We start from the raw sequence: 20,346 nt of genomic DNA, 5'->3' as shown, positions 1-20,346 counted from the left end.
ACAACAGTCAATATTTATTTATTTATTATTATTTTATTTTATTTTTTTATTTTTTTTCTTATAAAATAAAAGTGAGCTTTTGTTAAACCAAATATTGTGTTTTTTTCCATATACAACAGCCTATCTGGATTCGATAAGGAATCGGTTCGATAAGAGGATTCGATAATGGGCTCCAACTCGATAATTTCTTATCAAACATCATCCCTAGTCACACATAAGAGATACGTGTGGACTGCAATATGATGGCAGTCACACATTAGAGATACCTGTACACTGCAATATGACTCAAATAAACAACAGCAACATTTTATATGTTCCATTGAAAATATAGAACATTACACACGGCACTCAGAAATCTGTCAAAATGTTTTAGTAGGACTTTGGTAAGCTATGAAGCCACACCGCTTGATGGATTGTACTGTGCTTCAACATAGGAGTATTATTATGGTGTGTGTATAAGGTAAGACAATATCTGGTGTTTTTCTTCACAATATTATGCAAAAGCAACTTTTCTTACCTTCTGGTGCCTGCTGATCTGTATTTGGGATCTGCATAAGTCCTGAAAATTTGCGATTTATCTACGAAATGTGCAATTTATCTATGCTGGAAAACTAACACTTTAATTTTCATTTAGCATCGGTTAATTTACTTATCGAATATCGGCCCATGCCTAATAAGTTTTTATGGCTAATTTCAAGATCACTTCTAAGTTTTTAAAGCTTAAATATAAAGTCTTCATTAAAGAAATCTTACCGAGACAATTTTGACTCGTTCCATTGGCACATTTTGTGCTCATGACAAGCAGAAATGACTTTGTATTATTTTTGTGTTAGTCAGTGTATTCCCTTAATTTGATCCTAATGTCTGTGCGTACCATCAGCATTGACATCCAGGGGCTGCAGTGCGGTGGCGTTGAGGAGCTGGGCTTGATCCTTGGAATCCACCAGGTAAGAAATCATCTTCTCCAGAGCTCGCAGACAGACGCGGTCCTTCACAACCTGCGGGACACGAGGAAGCATTGAGTGGCAGTGGACATTATGTTGTGCAACACAACAGATGGCAAATACTCATGTGGTCAAAGGCAGATTTTTGTTTTCAAGTTTTGCATGAAAACCAAATTGGAGATCCACTGGTTATCGGCGCCAATATTTGGCCTTTTGTATATCGGCATTGGCTACATCTGCAGATAAAACATTTACACATATGATATCAGCATTTAGTACAGGGGGCGCCAACCTGTCGATCGCGATCTACCAGTTGATCTTTGGGACTCTAACGGTCAATCAGGACAATGTTAGGAAAACAATTTTATTAAGACATCAGTGACACCTCACCCAAAGGGGGAGTGACCAACTGACCCGCAATCAGGCCAGCCTTTTAACACAATCATCGTTTGCCTGCGATAGGAAGCTAACAAGCCGAATAAAAGAGTCTGTGAACATTGCTCCAAAGTACAGATTTGGTGTATATTTATTGTGCATACAAAAGTAAACATTGACATGTGCAAAGGCAGTAATATATGATAAAAAAAAAGGTGGCAGCAAAGAAAGACTTTCTTTTTAATCCCCTTTGTCACACAGGAAAAACCCGCCAGGTTGAAAGCTGATTTTATCATTTCCGGCGCGGACGTAAGACAACCGTGTGACTCGTGCACCATATGTGACATAGGAGGAATAAGTACACTAAAGTACTAAGACTATAGTAGCAACAAACAGTTGGCTTTTACAGCTGGGATGCCAAAAATGCAGCACAGGGGCCATCTGTGGCCCGTAACTCGTTTGTCACTGGCCCTAAGCACATTACAAAAATAAAAACACCAGCAAAAAATTTAAAAACACGAAGAAACACAATGAGATGAACCCCAAAAACACAATGCAAATAAATAAATACATATACATACATATATATATATTATATATATATATATATATATATATATATATATATATATATATATATATATATATACACATACATACATGTACATATTTACACATATACATACAGTATATACACATATACACATTTATATTAGGGATGTCCCGATCCGATATTTGGATCGGATCGGCTGCCGATATTTGCCAAAAATTGTGTATCGGCAAGGCATGGGAAAATGCCGATCCAGATCCAGTTTAAAAAAAAACTCCGGTCCGTGTTTTCCAACGCACCTATTTAAATAATACATTCCACTTTTCTGCTGCTCCGTAATTTCCGTTCCGCATTTTCCAGCACACCTTCAACACATCCACAATTCTCACGCAGTTGCTTTTAGCTGCTGGCATTACACGACAGGCTCTTCTCACTCTTTCCTGTGTCTCCCTCTCACAGACAGCAAGCGCACCTTCTTACACACGTCACATACTGTCACGACATACGTCACATACTGTCACGACATACGTCACATACGTATACGTCCTCTCCCAGCAGAGAGCGAGGTAGCGGCATGGCTAACGTTAGCTGTGATGCTAGCGCAGCCGCTAAGGTGCGCGCCTGCTCAAGCGTCCTCTGCGCACGGCAAATATATGCCACGCACAAAATCAAATAAAAAATAAGCGCATAACAATTTTCGACACACGGACACGACAGAGACAACAGTTTTCGTCATCATTGTTCAAATATTGTGACGTCTGTCGAGACGCTTATCTCCATTCGGTGTCACACGTCCACACCATCAAAATGCAGAGGCAAAAATTTCCACATCAACACTGTATGAAAAAATGTGTGATTTTTTTAGTTGTGATTTCCTTCTCTGCATGAAAGTTTAAAAGTAGCATATATTAATGCAGTATGAAGAAGAATGTTTTAATGTAGACATGCAAGCCTTGAAAGAACATTTTGAAAATCAAGACTACATTTCCTGCAAATGGGTGCATTTCTACCCTATATTTTAACTTTAGATTTATTCTCATATCAAACTCTTTTGGCTGTCTTTTTGACACTTACCCTCCACACCCTGGATTATAAATAATGTAAATAATTCAATGTGATTATCGTGTGTGATGACTGTATTATGATGATAGTATATATCTGATAGTATATATCTGTATCATGAATCAATTTAAGAGGACCTCGACTTAAACAAGTTGAAAAACTTATTGGGGTGTTACCATTTAGTGGTCAATTGTACGGAATATGTACTTCACTGTGCAACCTACTAATAAAAGTCTCAATCAATCAAAACAAAACAAAACACATAGAATCATTATACTGCTGTGATTATATGCATCAAGTGTTCATTCAAGGCTAAGGCAAAATATCGAGATATATATTGTGTATCGCAATATGGCCTTAAAATATGGCAATATTAAAAAAAGGCCATATCGCCCAGCCCTAGTTCAATGATGCCATTTCTCTTTGTCATGTATAATTTTGTCTATTTTGTGTTTATCCTTGAATAAACAGGTCAGTCTCTTGTTACCAACCATTGTGTATTATTCAAACTCCCCTAATTCAGCTGGCTAGTTGTTATCAAGAGTACTGAAACCCTTTTCAACATGATTCTGACAACTAAGTAGGCTAAATAACTTTAATACATGCTCGGATAGGCCAGTATCGGTATCGGATGGGAAGTGCAAAAACCTGGATCGGGACATCCCTAATTTTCTCTCTCTCACTCACTCACTCACTCACTCACTCACTCACTCACTCACTCACTCACTCACTCACTCACTCACTCACTCACTCACACACACACACACACACACACACACACACACACACACACACACACACACACACACACACACACACACACACACACACACACACACACACACACACACACACACACACACACACACACACACACACACACACACACACACACACACACACACACACACACACACACACACACACACACACACACACACACACACACACACACACACACACACACACACACACACACACACACACACACACACACACACACACACACACACACACACACACACACACACACACACACACACACACACACACACACACACACACACACACACACACACACACACACACACACACACACACACACACACACACACACACACACACACACACACACACACACACACACACACACACACACACACACACACACACACACACACACACACACACACACACACACACACACACACACACACACACACACACACACACACACACACACACACACACACACACACACACACACACACACACACTTTGGAGCTCCTGCCTCGAAATAAAATGATGTTTGCCTTGGTGCCCTTCTAACTTGCCTTGGTGCCCTAAAATATGGGCCCTCCTTTAAAACCTCTCTAAAGGCTTAGTGGCCACATGCGTGGACAGCACCTTTTAGCTCTTACTTCCAAAATTGTGTACTCTACTGAATTGGGGTCTTATGACCACTTATGTGGACACTTATACTGCCATCTGGTGGTGTCAGAAGAGTATAACATACAATGGAATTTGGAGAAAAAGGTGTAAAACTAAGAATGAGCATGTCACTTAACATGAAGTACACGTTTGTTACGTATGGACTAAGTACATCATATCAAAAGATGATTCTTAGTTTTTATTCTAATTAGGGTCCAATAAGCCCAAATAGCAAAGAGAAATAAAAACAGCATGTAAACAAACAGTTTGGGCCTTAAGAGGATTTATTATAAGGCAACACTTGCCTTAACCTTAAAAAGTTAAAATTTGAGGCCTGTAATTGACGTATACTACTAATGTTTAAATAACCTTTACTGCAAATGAATATCTGTTCTCGGCCTCCCTGACTACTAATAATCTCTATGGGCTCTGAAAAAACCCTATCAGTGGATCTGTACTCCAAATGATGTATGGAATATGTACCGTATTTTTCGGAGTATAAGTCGCACCTGCCGAAAATGCATTAAAAAAAGGGAAAAAAACATATATAAGTCGCACTGGAGCCTGGCCAAACTATGAAAAAAACTGCGATTTATAGTCCAAAAAATACGGTAGTTGTGTTGGACGTACCTGGACAATCTGCTGCAGAAGTGACAGCAGGTCTTTCTTGACGGTCTCGTCTCTGCTGAGTTCCAGGTAGGTGAGGGTCTTGGCGTAGAGACGCACCTCCGGGGCGGTGGGGTCACTCAGCATCTCGCCGCACATGCGCACCGCCAAGTAGTCGTGGACGCACACTTCCTAAAGCCACACAAAAACCAACGTCAATTCTCCCTCAAAGACGTACGATGATAACCATGCAATAGGAGATGGGGGGGTGTTGTCACTTACAAAGATTGTCTATTGAAGGCGAGGGAAAATGGGGCAAAAGTCGAAGAGTATCACAGCAGCGTCGCTTGTTAGGAAGCAGCAAGTAGTTTTTTAGCAACAACTCTCTTGAATTGAAGTTATTTTTAAAATAATTGTAGTTATTTTATGTCTGGATCTTTTGTTGGCGGCACAGAGACTCTTTTTGCCAAATGTTGCATTGACAATAAAAGGCTATCTAAACTTACTTGGGACAAATAACGTTTTGTTCCCTTCAATTAAAAATGTAAAACAAGATTGTCCTACCGATAAATCCAGAGTATTTAGCAGGGGAAAGTCAACGTTATTGTCAAACTGTGGTGTGTGGGCTCCATCTAGAGCTATACCAAACAAGTCTGTAAAATTGTACTGTATATGGCAGGGGTGTCAAACGTGCGGTCCATGGGCCGAACAGATTTAATCCGGCCCGCAGCCCACAAAATAAACATGCTAAGTATAAAAATGAGATGCAATTTTTTTTTAAACAAACTGCTGTTCTAAATGTGTCCACTGGATGTCGCAATAGCAATTCAAGTGTAAAACCCACGTCACACATGAGTGTTTAAAGATGACGTGTCAGCTGACTTTAAGCCCCTTCTGGATTGGCTGCCGCTACTCCAATCAGCACAGGTGCAAGCAATCAGCTGCTCCGGTTGTGACTGATGCTGTAGCAACTCATATTACCTTCTTTATTGGCAATTATCCACTCAACAGATAAAATATCGGAACGGTAAGATGCAAAGACCATCATCTTTTTAGTTTGAGTTCCCTGCAGCGTTCACAATTGGTTGACGGCACGATGTGCACCCTGAACTCCATTGTAAAAATGTTTGTTTCTACATTTGTTGTTTGTTTTATTTTATGCTTAAATCCAGCATGTTCACATTGGTTAAATTTGTAGTTATGTTACCTTAATTTCGGCTATGGGTCATTTTGACAATTGTTTTGATTAGAATATTTGAATGATAAATGTGGCAGTTGTGGATGTCACCAATGTTTGATTGCTTTTCCAAACACGTCTTTAATGAACTGCCAACATTAGAATGCTAAACAGGAAGTGCATACAATTGAATGGCTTTGTAAAAACACTGAGACGTTTTGCCAAGAGGATTTTTTCATGTGGTATTGGACAGAAAGGAGGACTTTTTTCTCTTCCATTTGAAAATGTGGACATTATCATCACTACTGTCTGATTCCAATCAATGCAAGTCATCACAATCAGCTAATACACCAACTTATATTCTTGTCTTCATGAAAAAAAGGAATATATATGTGAGTAAACATGCTTGTATTATCATTAAACACCTTTAACTTGTTAACAAAAACCTCTCTTTCATAAATGAATATGTATAAATGATATATATGCATACCTGCCAACTTTTGAAATCAGAAAAACCTAGTAGCCAGGGTCCAGGGGCCGCAGGCCCCGGTAGGTCCAGGACAAAGTCCTGGTGGGGGGTTCCTTCGCCCCCCGACGCCAAATGATTATTAGCATTCAGACAGGTTAAAATGTTGCTAAAACCATCACTTTTCTATCAGTCACAGTGACTTTTCAAAACAAAAATAGTACAGCAAAACTCATATGGGTTGATTGACATGTTTATTCTGTAAGCTAACTTCAATAGTTTGAAATTATTTTGACAGTTAATGCCAGTTATCCTGTCAACCTTTCACAAGACTTCAATTTGTTAATTGAAAGTATAAACACTTTTTACAGTAAACAAATGGTAAAACAGTACTAAACAATTCCATTTAAAAAGAAATTGGTGTCATTATTAACTTTCTGTCCAAGCTTGTATAATCTACTGCCTTGTTCAATTGTATAAAATATTCTGTGCCTAAAATTCACATTTCTATCACAATTATCACACTGTAAACATGGTAAGCTAACTTCATTAAAATTAATAGTCCTGTCAATAGCATGGAATTACAATTCAAATGTAGTTTTTTTGTAAGCATTTCAAAAGAATTCAAAATATGAAAAATTCATGAAAATTAATTTAAGCCATCAGACACTTGAAAAGTGGCACATCACATCTCTAATGTAATCATTTGAACTTTTCAACAGAAATAGCACTGCAAAAATATTAAGGACATACTTCTGTATTTTGGTAGTTATGCTGTCAACATTTAACAAGATTTCTTCAACTTGGACTTGAAAGCATAAATAGTATAAACACTTTTAACAGTACTAAACAATTCCAATAGATAACATTGGTGTCATTACCTTTTTGTTTGCTCAATTATTGCCTCCGTAAATAAAACTTCGGCATTTATCACATCCAAAGAATCTGTTTGGGCGACGAAAAACGTTGAAAGTTTTCCACTTGTATCGCTAGCAACGGCATTAGACTTGTGTTTTTTTGTCCCAACGTGGTCTTTTACATCGCTAATTCCTCCGTGTCCGATCGAAAAATCTTCTCTGCACAAGGTGCAATTCGCGTAGTTTTCACCCTTTTTGGAACGGATAATATTGAATATTCTTCACGGAATGACTGCAGTTTTCTTTTCGGTTTAAGACTCGTAAGCGATTTTTCTCCGGCTGATTCCATGATCGTTCGCTCGTTTGGAAACAATGGCAACTGGTGCCTCGTGCTTGGCAGCGGTGCTATAAATAGCCTCGCGCATGGCATTCGGAATGGCCCGATAGGAAGTTACGGGAAGCAGTGTCGATTGTCATTGTTGTTACGCGATTTCGTGAATAAAACTTAAAAAAAAAAAATTATTTTTTATCACTGCAACCGTAACCCGGAATAGGTTGATGAAAACCGTACTAATTACAGGAAAACCGTAGTAGTTGGCAGGTATGTATATGAATGAGGTAGATCCCCTCCACTTGGTCAATTGAAAAGTAGCTCACCTGCAGAAAAAGTGTGGGCACCTCTGATATACAGGTAAAAGCCAGTAAATTAGAATATTTTGAAAAACTTGATTTATTTCAGTAATTGCATTCAAAAGGTGTAACTTGTACATTATATTTATTCATTGCACACAGACTGATGCATTCAAATGTTTATTTCATTTAATTTTGATGATTTGAAGTGGCAACAAATGAAAATCCAAAATTCCGTGTGTCACAAAATTAGAATATTACTTAAGGCTAATACAAAAAAGGGATTTTTAGAAATGTTGGCCAACTAAAAAGTATGAAAATGAAAAATATGAGCATGTACAATACTCAATACTTGGTTGGAGCTCCTTTTGCCTCAATTACTGCGTTAATGCGGCGTGGCATGGAGTCGATGAGTTTCTGGCACTGCTCAGGTGTTATGAGAGCCCAGGTTGCTCTGATAGTGGCCTTCAACTCTTCTGCGTTTTTGGGTCTGGCATTCTGCATCTTCCCTTTCACAATACCCCACAGATTTTCTATGGGGCTAAGGTCAGGGGAGTTGGCGGGCCAATTTAGAACAGAAATACCATGGTCCGTAAACCAGGCACGGGTAGATTTTGCGCTGTGTGCAGGCGCCAAGTCCTGTTGGAACTTGAAATCTCCATCTCCATAGAGCAGGTCAGCAGCAGGAAGCATGAAGTGCTCTAAAACTTGCTGGTAGACGGCTGCGTTGACCCTGGATCTCAGGAAAAAGAGTGGACCGACACCAGCAGATGACATGGCACCCCAAACCATCACCCAACCATGCAAATTTTGCATTTCCTTTGGAAATCGAGGTCCCAGAGTCTGGAGGAAGACATGAGAGGCACAGGATCCACGTTGCCTGAAGTCTAGTGTAAAGTTTCCACCATCAGTGATGGTTTGGGGTGCCATGTCATCTGCTGGTGTCGGTCCACTCTGTTTCCTGAGATCCAGGGTCAACGCAGCCGTCTACCAGCAAGTTTTAGAGCACTTCATGCTTCCTGCTGCTGACCTGCTCTATGGAGATGGAGATTTCAAGTTCCAACAGGACTTGGCGCCTGCACACAGCGCAAAATCTACCCGTGCCTGGTTTACGGACCATGGTATTTCTGTTCTAAATTGGCCCGCCAACTCCCCTGACCTTAGCCCCATAGAAAATCTGTGGGGTATTGTGAAAAGGAAGATGCAGAATGCCAGACCCAAAAACGCAGAAGAGTTGAAGGCCACTATCAGAGCAACCTGGGCTCTCATAACACCTGAGCAGTGCCAGAAACTCATCGACTCCATGCCACGCCGCATTAACGCAGTAATTGAGGCAAAAGGAGCTCCAACCAAGTATTGAGTATTGTACATGCTCATATTTTTCATTTTCATACTTTTGAGTTGGCCGACATTTCTAAAAATCCCTTTTTTGTATTAGCCTTAAGTAATATTCTAATTTTGTGACACACGGAATTTTGGATTTTCATTTGTTGCCACTTCAAATCATCAAAATTAAATGAAATAAACATTTGAATGCATCAGTCTGTGTGCAATGAATAAATATAATGTACAAGTTACACCTTTTGAATGCAATTACTGAAATAAATCAAGTTTTTCAAAATATTCTAATTTACTGGCTTTTACCTGTACAGTAGATATTCGGAATGTATTATTTGGATGTAAAACTTACATTACATTTTTTTGAAAGCAGTTAGAAAATCTCCTTTTGGCTGCATGGAGATGGCCTAAAAACATATTTTCAAAAATAGATTCTCATATAAAAATGTTCTTTTAAACATTCTTATAATTGTTTTTTTTAAATAAACTTTTGAAAATGATCAATCGATTTGGAGTCAGGATGAATAAGAAAGGCAATTCAGATGTGACATGTGGCCCAGTGTTTACCTCTGTGTTAGTTAAAGGCTTGACGAGGGCACTGGGACGGGTCAGTTCCACCAGCAGCTCCACCACGTTGTTCATGTCCACCTCGGCGAGCGGAGAAGTGGCGGGGGCCTTTATCAGAGTGCGCATCGTCGGAAGGAAGCTCTCCTCCACAACTTCTTGGTGCGCCCTGACGCACAAAGACAGCGCGGCCCCATCAGCACTTTCGTGAGGTGGCGAAACAAAGACTTGTGTTCGGGTACCTGCTCTCGCGGGCGTAGAGCTGGAAAAAGACGCCCAGGCAGTGGCGGAGACGGATGTCGTCCTCTGTGACCGGGTTGTACCACAGCAGGATCAAGCGAGACAGCATCTTGGCGCTGGACATGCGACCTGTGTACATCAGCTTGGCCAGGCCCTCTGCTGCCTCAGTGCGCAGCTCTGACACCTGCAAGGCACGTTTTCACACATAAGTACTGCATTTAGCAACATTTACCGTATTTTCCGGACCATAGGGCGCACCGGATTATAAGGCGCACTGCCGATGAGCGGGTCTATTCAGTTCTATTTTCAGACAAAAGGCACACCGGATTATAAGGCACATTAAAGGGTTCATATAATTTTTTTCCCCCCTAAATGTAAAATACTTCCTTGTGGTCTACATCAGTGTTTTTCAACCACTGTGCCGTGGCACACTAGTGTGCCGTGAGATACAGTCTGTTGTGCCGTGGGAGATGATCTAATTTCACATATTTGGGTTGAAAATTTTTTTTGCAAACCAGTAATTATAGTCTGCAAATTACCGTATGTGTTGTTGAGTGTCGGTGCTGTGTAAAGCTCGGCAGAGTAACCATGTAATACTCTTCCATATCAGTAGGTGGCAGGAGGTAGCTAATTGCTTTGTACACGCAGGTTGACGCTGTCTTTGCTCCACTGTAAGTTTTTGCTGTCGTCCAGCATTCTGTTTTTGTTTACTTTGTAGCCAGTTCAGTTTTAGTTTGGTTCTGCATAGCCTTCCCTAAGCTTCAATGCCTTTTTTTAAGGGCACTCACCTTTTGTTTATTTTTGGTTTAAGTATAAGACACCTTATGTCTTATGTTAGGGTTGTATAAGACACCTTATGTTTTATACTTAAACCAAAAATAAACAAAAGGTGAGTGCCCTTAAAAAAAGGCATTGAAGCTTAGGGAAGGTTATGCAGAACCAAACTAAAACTGAACTGGCTACAAAGTAAACAAAAACAGAATGCTGGACGACAGCAAAAACTTACAGTGGAGCAAAGACGGCGTCAACAATGTACATCCGAACATGACATGACTAGCAACAATGTCTCCACAAAGAAGGATAAAAACTAGGGATCGACCAATATCGGAAATGATCGGTATCGGTTTTTTTATTATCGGTATCGTTTTTTTTTTATTAATTCAACATAAAAAACACAAGATACACTTACAATTATTGCACCAACCCAAATAACCTCCCTTCCCCATTTACACTCATTCACACAAAAAGGTTGTTTATTTCTGTTATTAATATTCTGGTTCCTACATTACCGGTATATATCAATACAGTCTGCAGGGATACAGTCCGTAAGCACACATGATTGTGCGTGCTGCTGGTCCACTAATAGTACTAACCTTTAACAGTTAATTTTACTCATTTTAATTAAATACTAGTTTCTATGTAACTGTTTTTATATTGTTTTACTTTCTTTTTTATTCAAGAAAATGTTTTTATTTTATTTATCTTATTTTATTAATTTTTTTTTTTAAAAAGGACCTTATCTTCACCATACCTGGTTGTCCAAATTAGGCTAAATAATGTGTTAATTCCACGACTGTATATTTCGGTATCGGTTGATATCGTTATCGGTAATTAAGAGTTGGACAATATCGGAATATCGGCAAAAAAGCCATTATCGGACATCCCTAATAAAAACAACTGAAATATTCTTGATGGCTGAAACAAAGTAGATGCGAGAAATATAAGACATGAAACTGCTACAGGAAAATACCAAAAAAGAGAAAAAGCCACCAAAATAGCGCAAGACAAGAACTAAAACACTACACACAGGAAAACAGGAAAAAACTCAAAATAACTCATGGCATGATGTGACAGTACACCTACTTTGAGACAAGAGCTATATTGATGCATGCTTGGTTATGCTTTAAAGTCATATCCAACAATTGCGACGACGACTTTTTACTGTCAACTGAGTTTATGATTTGTGCTGGTGGTGTGCCTCCGGATTTTTTCAACGCAAAAAATGTGCCTTGTCTCAAAAAAGGTTGAAAAACACTGGTCTACATAACGTGTAATGGTGGTTCTTTGGTCAAAATGTTGCATAGATGATGTTTTACACATCATCTTCAAGTCACTTTCTGACAGTTTCTTCAGGATGCGCCGTTTTGCGGGCGGTCTTATTTACATGGCTCACCTTCGACAGCGTCTTCTCCCCGTCATCTTTGTTGTAGCGGTGTAGTGTGCAAGGACGGGGGTGGAAGAAGTGTCAAAAGATGGCGCTAACTGTTTTAATGACATTCAGACTTTACTTCAATCAATAACGGAGCAGCATCTCCTCATCCGTGGCTCACTAGTGCAACAACAACACCCGAAATGTGTCCCGTGAAAAACCGTCCGACCGCAACTCTCTAATAACTAAAGTTCCTTGGGTGAATAATGTAAACTCACTACACCGGTATGTTTTAGTGCTTTCATGGTAAGTTTATTGACAGATATAAGTAAGAACTTTACACTACTTTATATTAGAAATGGCAACAGCGGAGGATGAATGTCACATAACAAGATAGAGAAACAGAAGAAGCTTATCGACTACGGTGTGGTCACGGACTACAAAGGTGGACCTGCGCAAATTGAAAAAAAAAATAATATATATATATATATAAAAATATGATGATGTTGAACTTTGAGTGTAAACATACCGTATTTTCCGCACCATAAGGCGCCCTGGGTTAAAAGCCGCGCCTTCAATGAACGGCATATTTCAAAACTTTGTCCACCTATAAGCCGCCCGGTGTTGTAAGCCGCATCTAACTGCGCTAAAGGAATGTCAAAAAAACAGTCAGATAGGTCAGTCAAACTTTAATAATATATTAAAAACCAGCGTTCTAACAACTCTGTTCACTCCCAAAATGTACGCAAATGTGCAATCACAAACATAGTAAAATTCAAAATAGTGCGCAGAGCAATAGCAACATAATGTTGCTCGAACGTTAATGTCACAACACACAAAATAAACATAACGCTCACTTTCTGAAGTTATTCTTCATTCATAAATCCCTCGAATTATTCTCCTTCGTTGTCCGAATTGAAAAGTTGGGCGAATGTGGGATCCAAAATGTCGTCTGGCGCTGTCTCCGTCTCCCTGTCTTGGTGAACGTCACGTGTGTTCGCCTTCTGTCATCCACTGTTCCCACGCAGTTAGCAGTCTAGCTTCGAATGCCCTGTTGACACCAATATCTAGCGGCTGGATGTCTTTTGTCAATCCACCCGGAATGACGGCGAGTATTGAATTAAGCGCGTAAGCGTGTCTCTTAATGTGATGTTATGAGCTAGCAAATATAACAACTACACTACCCAGCATTCAACGATAGTGACGAGCATGCGCGGTAGCCCTGAGAAGCGTTGTTGTATGCTGGCAGTTAGAATGTGGTTATGAGCACGCTGTGAGTAAACGTTGAGAACTCAGTTAACACGCCTCGTCTGCATTATTTATAATTAGACAGACAACACACTTAATAGGAGCCATTTTGGGGTCTTTACATAAACACACAAATAGAAATGAAACGTCACATATCCCAGCATGCACCGCGCGCTTCTTCGTCATCCACTGTTCCCACGCAGTTAGCAGTCTAGCTTCGAATGCCCTGTTGACACCAATATCTAGCGGCTGGATGTCTTTTGTCAATCCACCCGGAATGACGGCGAGTATTGAATTAAGCGCGTAAGCGTGTCTCTCAATGTGCTGTTATGAGCTAGCAAATATAACAACTACACTACCCAGCATTCAACGATAGTGACGAGCGTGCGCGGTAGCCCTGAGAAGCGTTGTTGTATGTGCTGGCAGTTAGAATGTGGTTATGAGCACGCTGTGAGTAAACGTTGAGAACTCAGTTAACACGCCTCGTCTGCATTATTTATAATTAGACAGACAACACACTTAATAGGAGCCATTTTGGGGTCTTTACATAAACACACAAATGGAAATGAAACGTCACATATCCCAGCATGCACCGCGCGCTTCTTCTACGGGGAAAAAAGATGGCGGCTGTTTACCGAAGTTGCGAGACCGAAACTTTATGAAAATGAATCTTAATATTTATCCATATATAAAGCGCACCGGGTTATAAGGCGCACTGTCAGCTTTTGAGAAAATGTGTGGTTTTTAGGTGCGCCTTATAGTGCGGAAAATACGGTAAATTGACCATAAGGAAATTAACTATTAACTGAAAATCGCAAGAAGTTATTAGGAATAAAAAGATTCTGGGGAAGTTATGTGATAAACAGGAGGGAAATGTTAGAATAATTATGTATATATTATCACACTAACTATAGTATGCTTAAAGTCTGTTGCTTTAGTTATTTAGCTATTGTGCTCAAGTTGGACTTTTTCTAATGTGAGCAAGGGCAAATACTTCTTGTCTGAGGGGTGGCCTCAGCTGTAGATGTTATCTTTGTTTGAGCCCGCCAACAGCCAAGGACTTCAACCGACTTCAGCGAAGATGGGATGACGGCACGCGGACGAGGCAGAGACTTCAAGGACCTCAACAAGATAAGATTCCAACACGCAGACGAAGCGGTGACGGGGCGAAAGCACAAGGCCCCCAGAACATTCCGTCACGTATCGCGCGTCCTGGACCAGCTTTGCATAAAATATGTGACCACTCCTTTTAGAGGCAACCTTAGTATTGCTGACTGTGGAACTCCTGAATAAAAAGAGGGATGCAAGAGCTGGACCTTACAGCATAGGGCGAGACTGTGACTAAGGGTCCGGATCCATGCGTTCTCCTCATGAGCTAAATTGAACTCTGTCTCTGATTGATTCCTTGCTTCTTGTCTGATTAATAGATGTCATCAGTGTTTGCACCTGACACTAATGCAGATCCCAAATACACATCAGCAGGTACCAGAAGGTAAGAAAAGTTGCTTTTGCATAATATTGCAAAACAAAACGCCAGATAATATGTCTGCTAATGGGTGCCATTTTATACACACACCATAGTAATACTTGTATCTCTGACTACGGTAGCCGTAACAGGCAGACAATCCATCAAGCAGTGCGGCTTCAAAGTCATGCTAAAAAAATTTGACAGATTTTTGAGTGCCGTGTGTAATGTTCTTTATTTTCAATGGAACATTTAAAGTTTTGGTGTTGTTTACTGTAGGGGTGTAACGGTACGTGTATTTGTATTGAACCGTTTCGGTACGGGGGTTCCGGTTCGGTTCAGAGGTGTACCGAACGAGTTTCCACACGGACATATTAAGTAGCGTAACGCACGTTGTGTAAACAATGCACACCGAGGCACAACACACGGCATGCTAGCAGCTAACGGGCTACGATAGACTGACCATACGTCCTCTTTTCACCGGACCTGTCCTCTTTTGCGGAGCTGTCAGGGCGGAGTTTCTTGAATGCCTCAAATGTCATTTTGAGTTAGGGTTGCGTGTATTTTCAATGTACGTTCAGGGTTAAGAAGGGGTTAAAAACAAAACAAACAGCAGCATTGGTGAGGGAGGGGCAGAGACAGAGAGAGAGAGAGAGAGAGATAGTTATGATAAACGCGCATGCGTCGCCAGGCTCTGCTTTTTATCCATAGATTTATCCCATTTAATTTTTTATTATCTATAGCAGGGGTTTCAAAAGTGTGCCCCGGAGGCCATTTGCGGCCCACAGCTGATGTTTTAAAGGCCCACGGCACATTCTAAAAATACTATTAAAATAAACAAAAACATAACAAAAGTGAAATAAAAAAGCTTCAAGGTTAAATGTAATTTAGAAAAAGTTGCAGTGTTGACTAATAAAACAAAGCTGTTTTTCTTTCTTTCAAACTGTCTTTGCTCAAAACATAATATTGAATCAAAATCAATGTTATTATGAATTATTGACCTATCCAAGGCTCCCATTACTTCACATCAAATATTCCACTAAGAAATATATTTTTGGTGGAAGATTTTGCAAATTTGGTAAATAAATAACCCAAAAATGTACATTTTGTTGTTTTCTTACTGTACCGAAAATGAACCGAACCGTGACCTCTAAACCGAGGTACGTTCCGAACCGAAATTTTTGTGTACCGTTACACCCCTAGTTCACTGGCATCATATTGCGGTGTACACGTATCTCTTATGTGTGACTGCCATCTACTAGTCACACTTATCATTTCACCAAGTACCAAATAAAATTGCTTCGAGGTCAGTAAGCGCAACTAGAATTATTCCGTACATTAGGCGCGCCGGGTTATAAGGCGCGCTGTCAATTTGAGAAAATGAAAGGATTTGAAGTGCACCCTTTAGTCCGAAAAATACAGTAATTGCAAAAAGTTGTATGTTTGATGTATCATAAGATTTCATTTTAAAATAAAGCCAATGATGAATTATTATGTGGTCCCTTTTATTTTGAGAAGCATCAAAATACATTTTGGTACTGGTACCAAAATATTAGTATCGGGACAACGCGTCATCCTTCATTACGCTGACCTCATTATCCAGGAGCTCTGACAGCATGGCCACGACGCTCTGAGCCGCGTCCTCGGTCACGTCGCCCTCCTTTTCGCCCTCCTTCCTCTCCGCTGACTTCTGACCGGCGCCGCTGTCCGAGAGCAACTGGAAGCCGAACAGCAGCAGCAGATCCACGACGGCTCGCAGGGCACAGATTCGAATCCTGAGATCGTCGAGCTGCGCAATCTGAAAATAAAAATTAAAATACACACCTAGGTTTTCCTACAGTCACGTGGAATTTAACTGGCCTCCGCTTGTTGACGTTACCTGCAGCAGAAGGACCATGTGGGTCTTGGCGAAGTCCTTGCAATGCAGGGCGCACGTGCCTAGACAGACCACCGCCATGCTGCGGACAGTAAGGTGAGCGCTCGCGATGCTGGGCAGGATCTGAAGGGAACAGAGTGTGTATTGGTGCATCTCGCTGTTAAGTGTAGAGGCATTGTTATAATCATCTTGCAACGCATTGTCACAAATAACTAAAATACCACTTTGCAGTTTTCTTCACAATAATATTAACAAGTACAACACATGTTCTAGGTGTCTAATAGCAGTTTTTTTGAAGTAAAACAGTGTTTAATGTGTCCTGGAGGAGGTTGTAGTGGTATTATACCAGTGAGGACGTCATGGCGCTTATTGTGGGGCTGATTCTACTCTTCATGTTCATCTGCTTCAGCAGCTCAGCGCACATCGTCAGACACCTCAGCAGAGTCTCTGGGTCGTTCTAGACAGACAATAACACAACATTTATCTGGTAACATATCATTTTTCTTGTTCAGGACTAAGCGTGTTCATTCCATTAGTGGCCTCGACTAAAATACAAAACCCGAAAGCAGTGAAGTTGTCACGTTGTGTAAATGGTAAATAAAAACTGAATACAATGATTTGCAAATCCTTTTCAACTTATATTGCGGCTGCTAGACTTTTGACAAGAACAAGAAAGTTTGATCATATTACGCCTGTACTGGCTCACCTGCACTGGCTTCCTGTGCACTTAAGATGTGACTTTAAGGTTTTACTACTTACGTATAAAATACTACACGGTCTAGCTCCGTCCTATCTTGTCGATTGCATTGTACCATATGTCCCGGCAAGAAATCTGCGTTCAAAGAACTCCGGCTTATTAGTGATTCCCAGAGCCCAAAAAAAGTCTGCGGGCTATAGAGCGTTTTCTATTCGGGCTCCAGTACTATGGAATGCCCTCCCGGTAACAATTAGAGATGCTACCTCAGTAGAAGCATTTAAGTCCCATCTTAAAACTCATTTGTATACTCTAGCCTTTAAATAGACCCCCCTTTAGACCAGTTGATCTGCCGTTTCTTTTCTTTTCTCCTCTGCTCCCCTCTTCCTTGTGGAGTGGGGGGGCACAGGTCCGGTGGCCATGGATGAAGTGCTGGCTGTCCAGAGTCGGGACCCGGGGTGGACCGCTCGCCTGTGCATCGGCAGGGAACATCTCTGCGCTGCTGACCCGTCTCCGCTCGGGATGGTGTCCTGCTGGCCCCACTATGGACTGGACTCTTACTATTATGTTGGATCCACTATGGACTGGACTCTCACAATATTATGTCAGACCCACTCGACATCCATTGCTTTCGGTCTCCCCTAGAGGGGGGGGGTTACCCACATATGCGGTCCTCTCCAAGGTTTCTCATAGTCATTCACATCGACGTCCCACTGGGGTGAGTTTTTCCTTGCCCGTATGTGGGCTTTGTACCGAGGATGTCGTTGTGGCTTGTGCAGCCCTTTGAGACACTTGTGATTTAGGGCTATATAAATAAAGATTGATTGATTGATTGATATTCAATTGAATAGATTGCAAATACAAGATATTTCATGTTCACACTGAGAAACTTCATTTATTTTTGCAAATAATCATGAACTTCTTCTATTTATTTACTTCCCCTGGGCTCAATCCTAAGAAAGCATGATATTTCTTTTCATTGTTATGCCGATGACACACAAATGTATTTTCCATTAAAGAGAAATCATGCCTCTTCAATACAGCCATTACTTGCCTGTCTTGATGATATCAAGGCCTGGATGGCCCTAAACTTCTTAAATTTTAATGACAAGAAGACAGAAGTAATAGTGTTTGGACCTAGTGGTACCTGTGAGCTCCCCCCCTGTTGACTTTGGCCCTTTGGCTTTGCACGTTAAGCCCATGGTCACCAACCTGGGCTTTCGTATTGACTGTGATTTTAAATTGGACCGTCAGATTGGCACAGTGGTGAAAGCCAGCTTTTTTTATTTACGTCAGCTGGCCAAGGTTAAAAACCTTCTTTCTAGGCAACAGTTAGAGACAGTAATCCATGCCTTTATTACATCTCGGCTGGATTACTGTAACTCTTTATATTTTGGAATTAGTCAGTCCTCCCTCTCACGTCTGCAGCTGGTCCAAAATGCAGCTGCCCGACTTTTAACTAACACAAGAAAAAGAGAGCACATTACTCCTGTTTTAGCCTCCCTCCACTGGCTGCCTGTGTCTTTTACAGTCCATTTTAAAATGATCTTACTCGTTTTTAAATCCTTACGTGGTCTTGCCCCACCTTACCTCTCTGAGCTGCTCCACCTCTATGCCCCCACCCGGTCCCTCAAGTCAGCTGATCAGCTGATCCTGGAGGTACCCAAAACAAAGCGCAAGCTCAGAGGGGACAGAGCTTTCTCTGTTGCGGGTCCCAAACTCTGGAACGATCTCCCTCTCCATGTGAGACAGGCCCCTTCTTTGGCTATTTTCAAGACCCTTCTTAAAACCCATTTTTATTCACTGGCTTTTAACCCAGCATGAGACTTTGAACTGTTTTTAGCTTTTAACTTTTTGAACTGTTTTTAACTTTTAAACTGTTTTTATCTAACAAACTGTTCTTAGGGTCATTAGGGCCCGCAATGGCCCATCGCAAAAGGACTCACACAGGGAGTCCTTATGCAATGGGACATAAGGACCTATTGTTATTGTAACGTTTTATTATTCTTTATTCTTTCTTTATTCTACCGCCGCCTCTTTGAACACTAATTTGACCCACTTAGCATGCTTCAAAACTCACCAAATTTGACCCACACATCAGGACCTGCGAAAATTGCCTTTTGATAAAAAAACCAAACCCCAAAAATAAAAATTGCACTCTAGAGCCCCCTAGGAAAAAAAAAAACTAGACTGCCTGTAACTCCCACTAGGAAGTTCGGAAAAACATGAAACAAAATCCTCTATGTAGGTCTGACTTAGACCTAGTTCTCATAATTGTACATCCTCGGGCTAAAATCAACAGGAAGTTGACAATTCCCCCTTCAAGACAAAAAAGTACTAAAAACAGTCACTATTGCCTCTTTGAGCTGCAATTTGACCCCCTTAACATGCTTCAAAACTCACCAAACTGAACGCACACATCAGGACTGGCAAAAACTGAGATCTAATAAAAAAACCTAACCCCAAATTCAAAAATTGCGCTCCATAAAACGGAGAAAAAAACTGCTCCTCGGAAGAAAAAAATTACAAAACTGCCTGTAACTCCCACTGGGAAGGTCAGAGAGACATGAAACAAAAACCTCTCCGTAGGTCTCACTTAGACCTACATTTCATAAATTCACAACCCCCAGCAAACATCAACAGGAAGTTTGCTATTCCCCCTTCAAAACAAATT

At 40.8% G+C, this 20,346-nt stretch overlaps 1 protein-coding gene across 2 annotated transcripts in view; it reads right to left on the bottom strand.

The window, feature by feature from the left end:
- ncapg (non-SMC condensin I complex, subunit G) overlaps nt 1-20,346 on the bottom strand; it is a 65,894-nt gene that overhangs the window by 7,405 nt on the left and 38,143 nt on the right. For both annotated transcript variants that reach the window (XM_061984448.1, XM_061984447.2), the window contains exons 13-19: nt 17,325-17,435; nt 16,982-17,101; nt 16,694-16,900; nt 10,243-10,424; nt 10,004-10,169; nt 4,993-5,160; nt 875-998 (exon numbers count right to left, since the gene is read on the bottom strand). In XM_061984448.1, coding sequence (XP_061840432.1) covers nt 875-998; nt 4,993-5,160; nt 10,004-10,169; nt 10,243-10,424; nt 16,694-16,900; nt 16,982-17,101; nt 17,325-17,435 — 1,078 coding nt within the window. The remainder of the gene's footprint in view (nt 1-874; nt 999-4,992; nt 5,161-10,003; nt 10,170-10,242; nt 10,425-16,693; nt 16,901-16,981; nt 17,102-17,324; nt 17,436-20,346) is intronic.

Source organism: Nerophis lumbriciformis, linkage group LG25 (genome assembly GCF_033978685.3).
Source record: "Nerophis lumbriciformis linkage group LG25, RoL_Nlum_v2.1, whole genome shotgun sequence".
NCBI lineage: Eukaryota > Metazoa > Chordata > Actinopteri > Syngnathiformes > Syngnathidae > Nerophis > Nerophis lumbriciformis.
The sequence above is the reverse complement of the archived record's forward strand: the minus strand, read 5'-3'. Positions and strand labels throughout refer to the sequence as shown.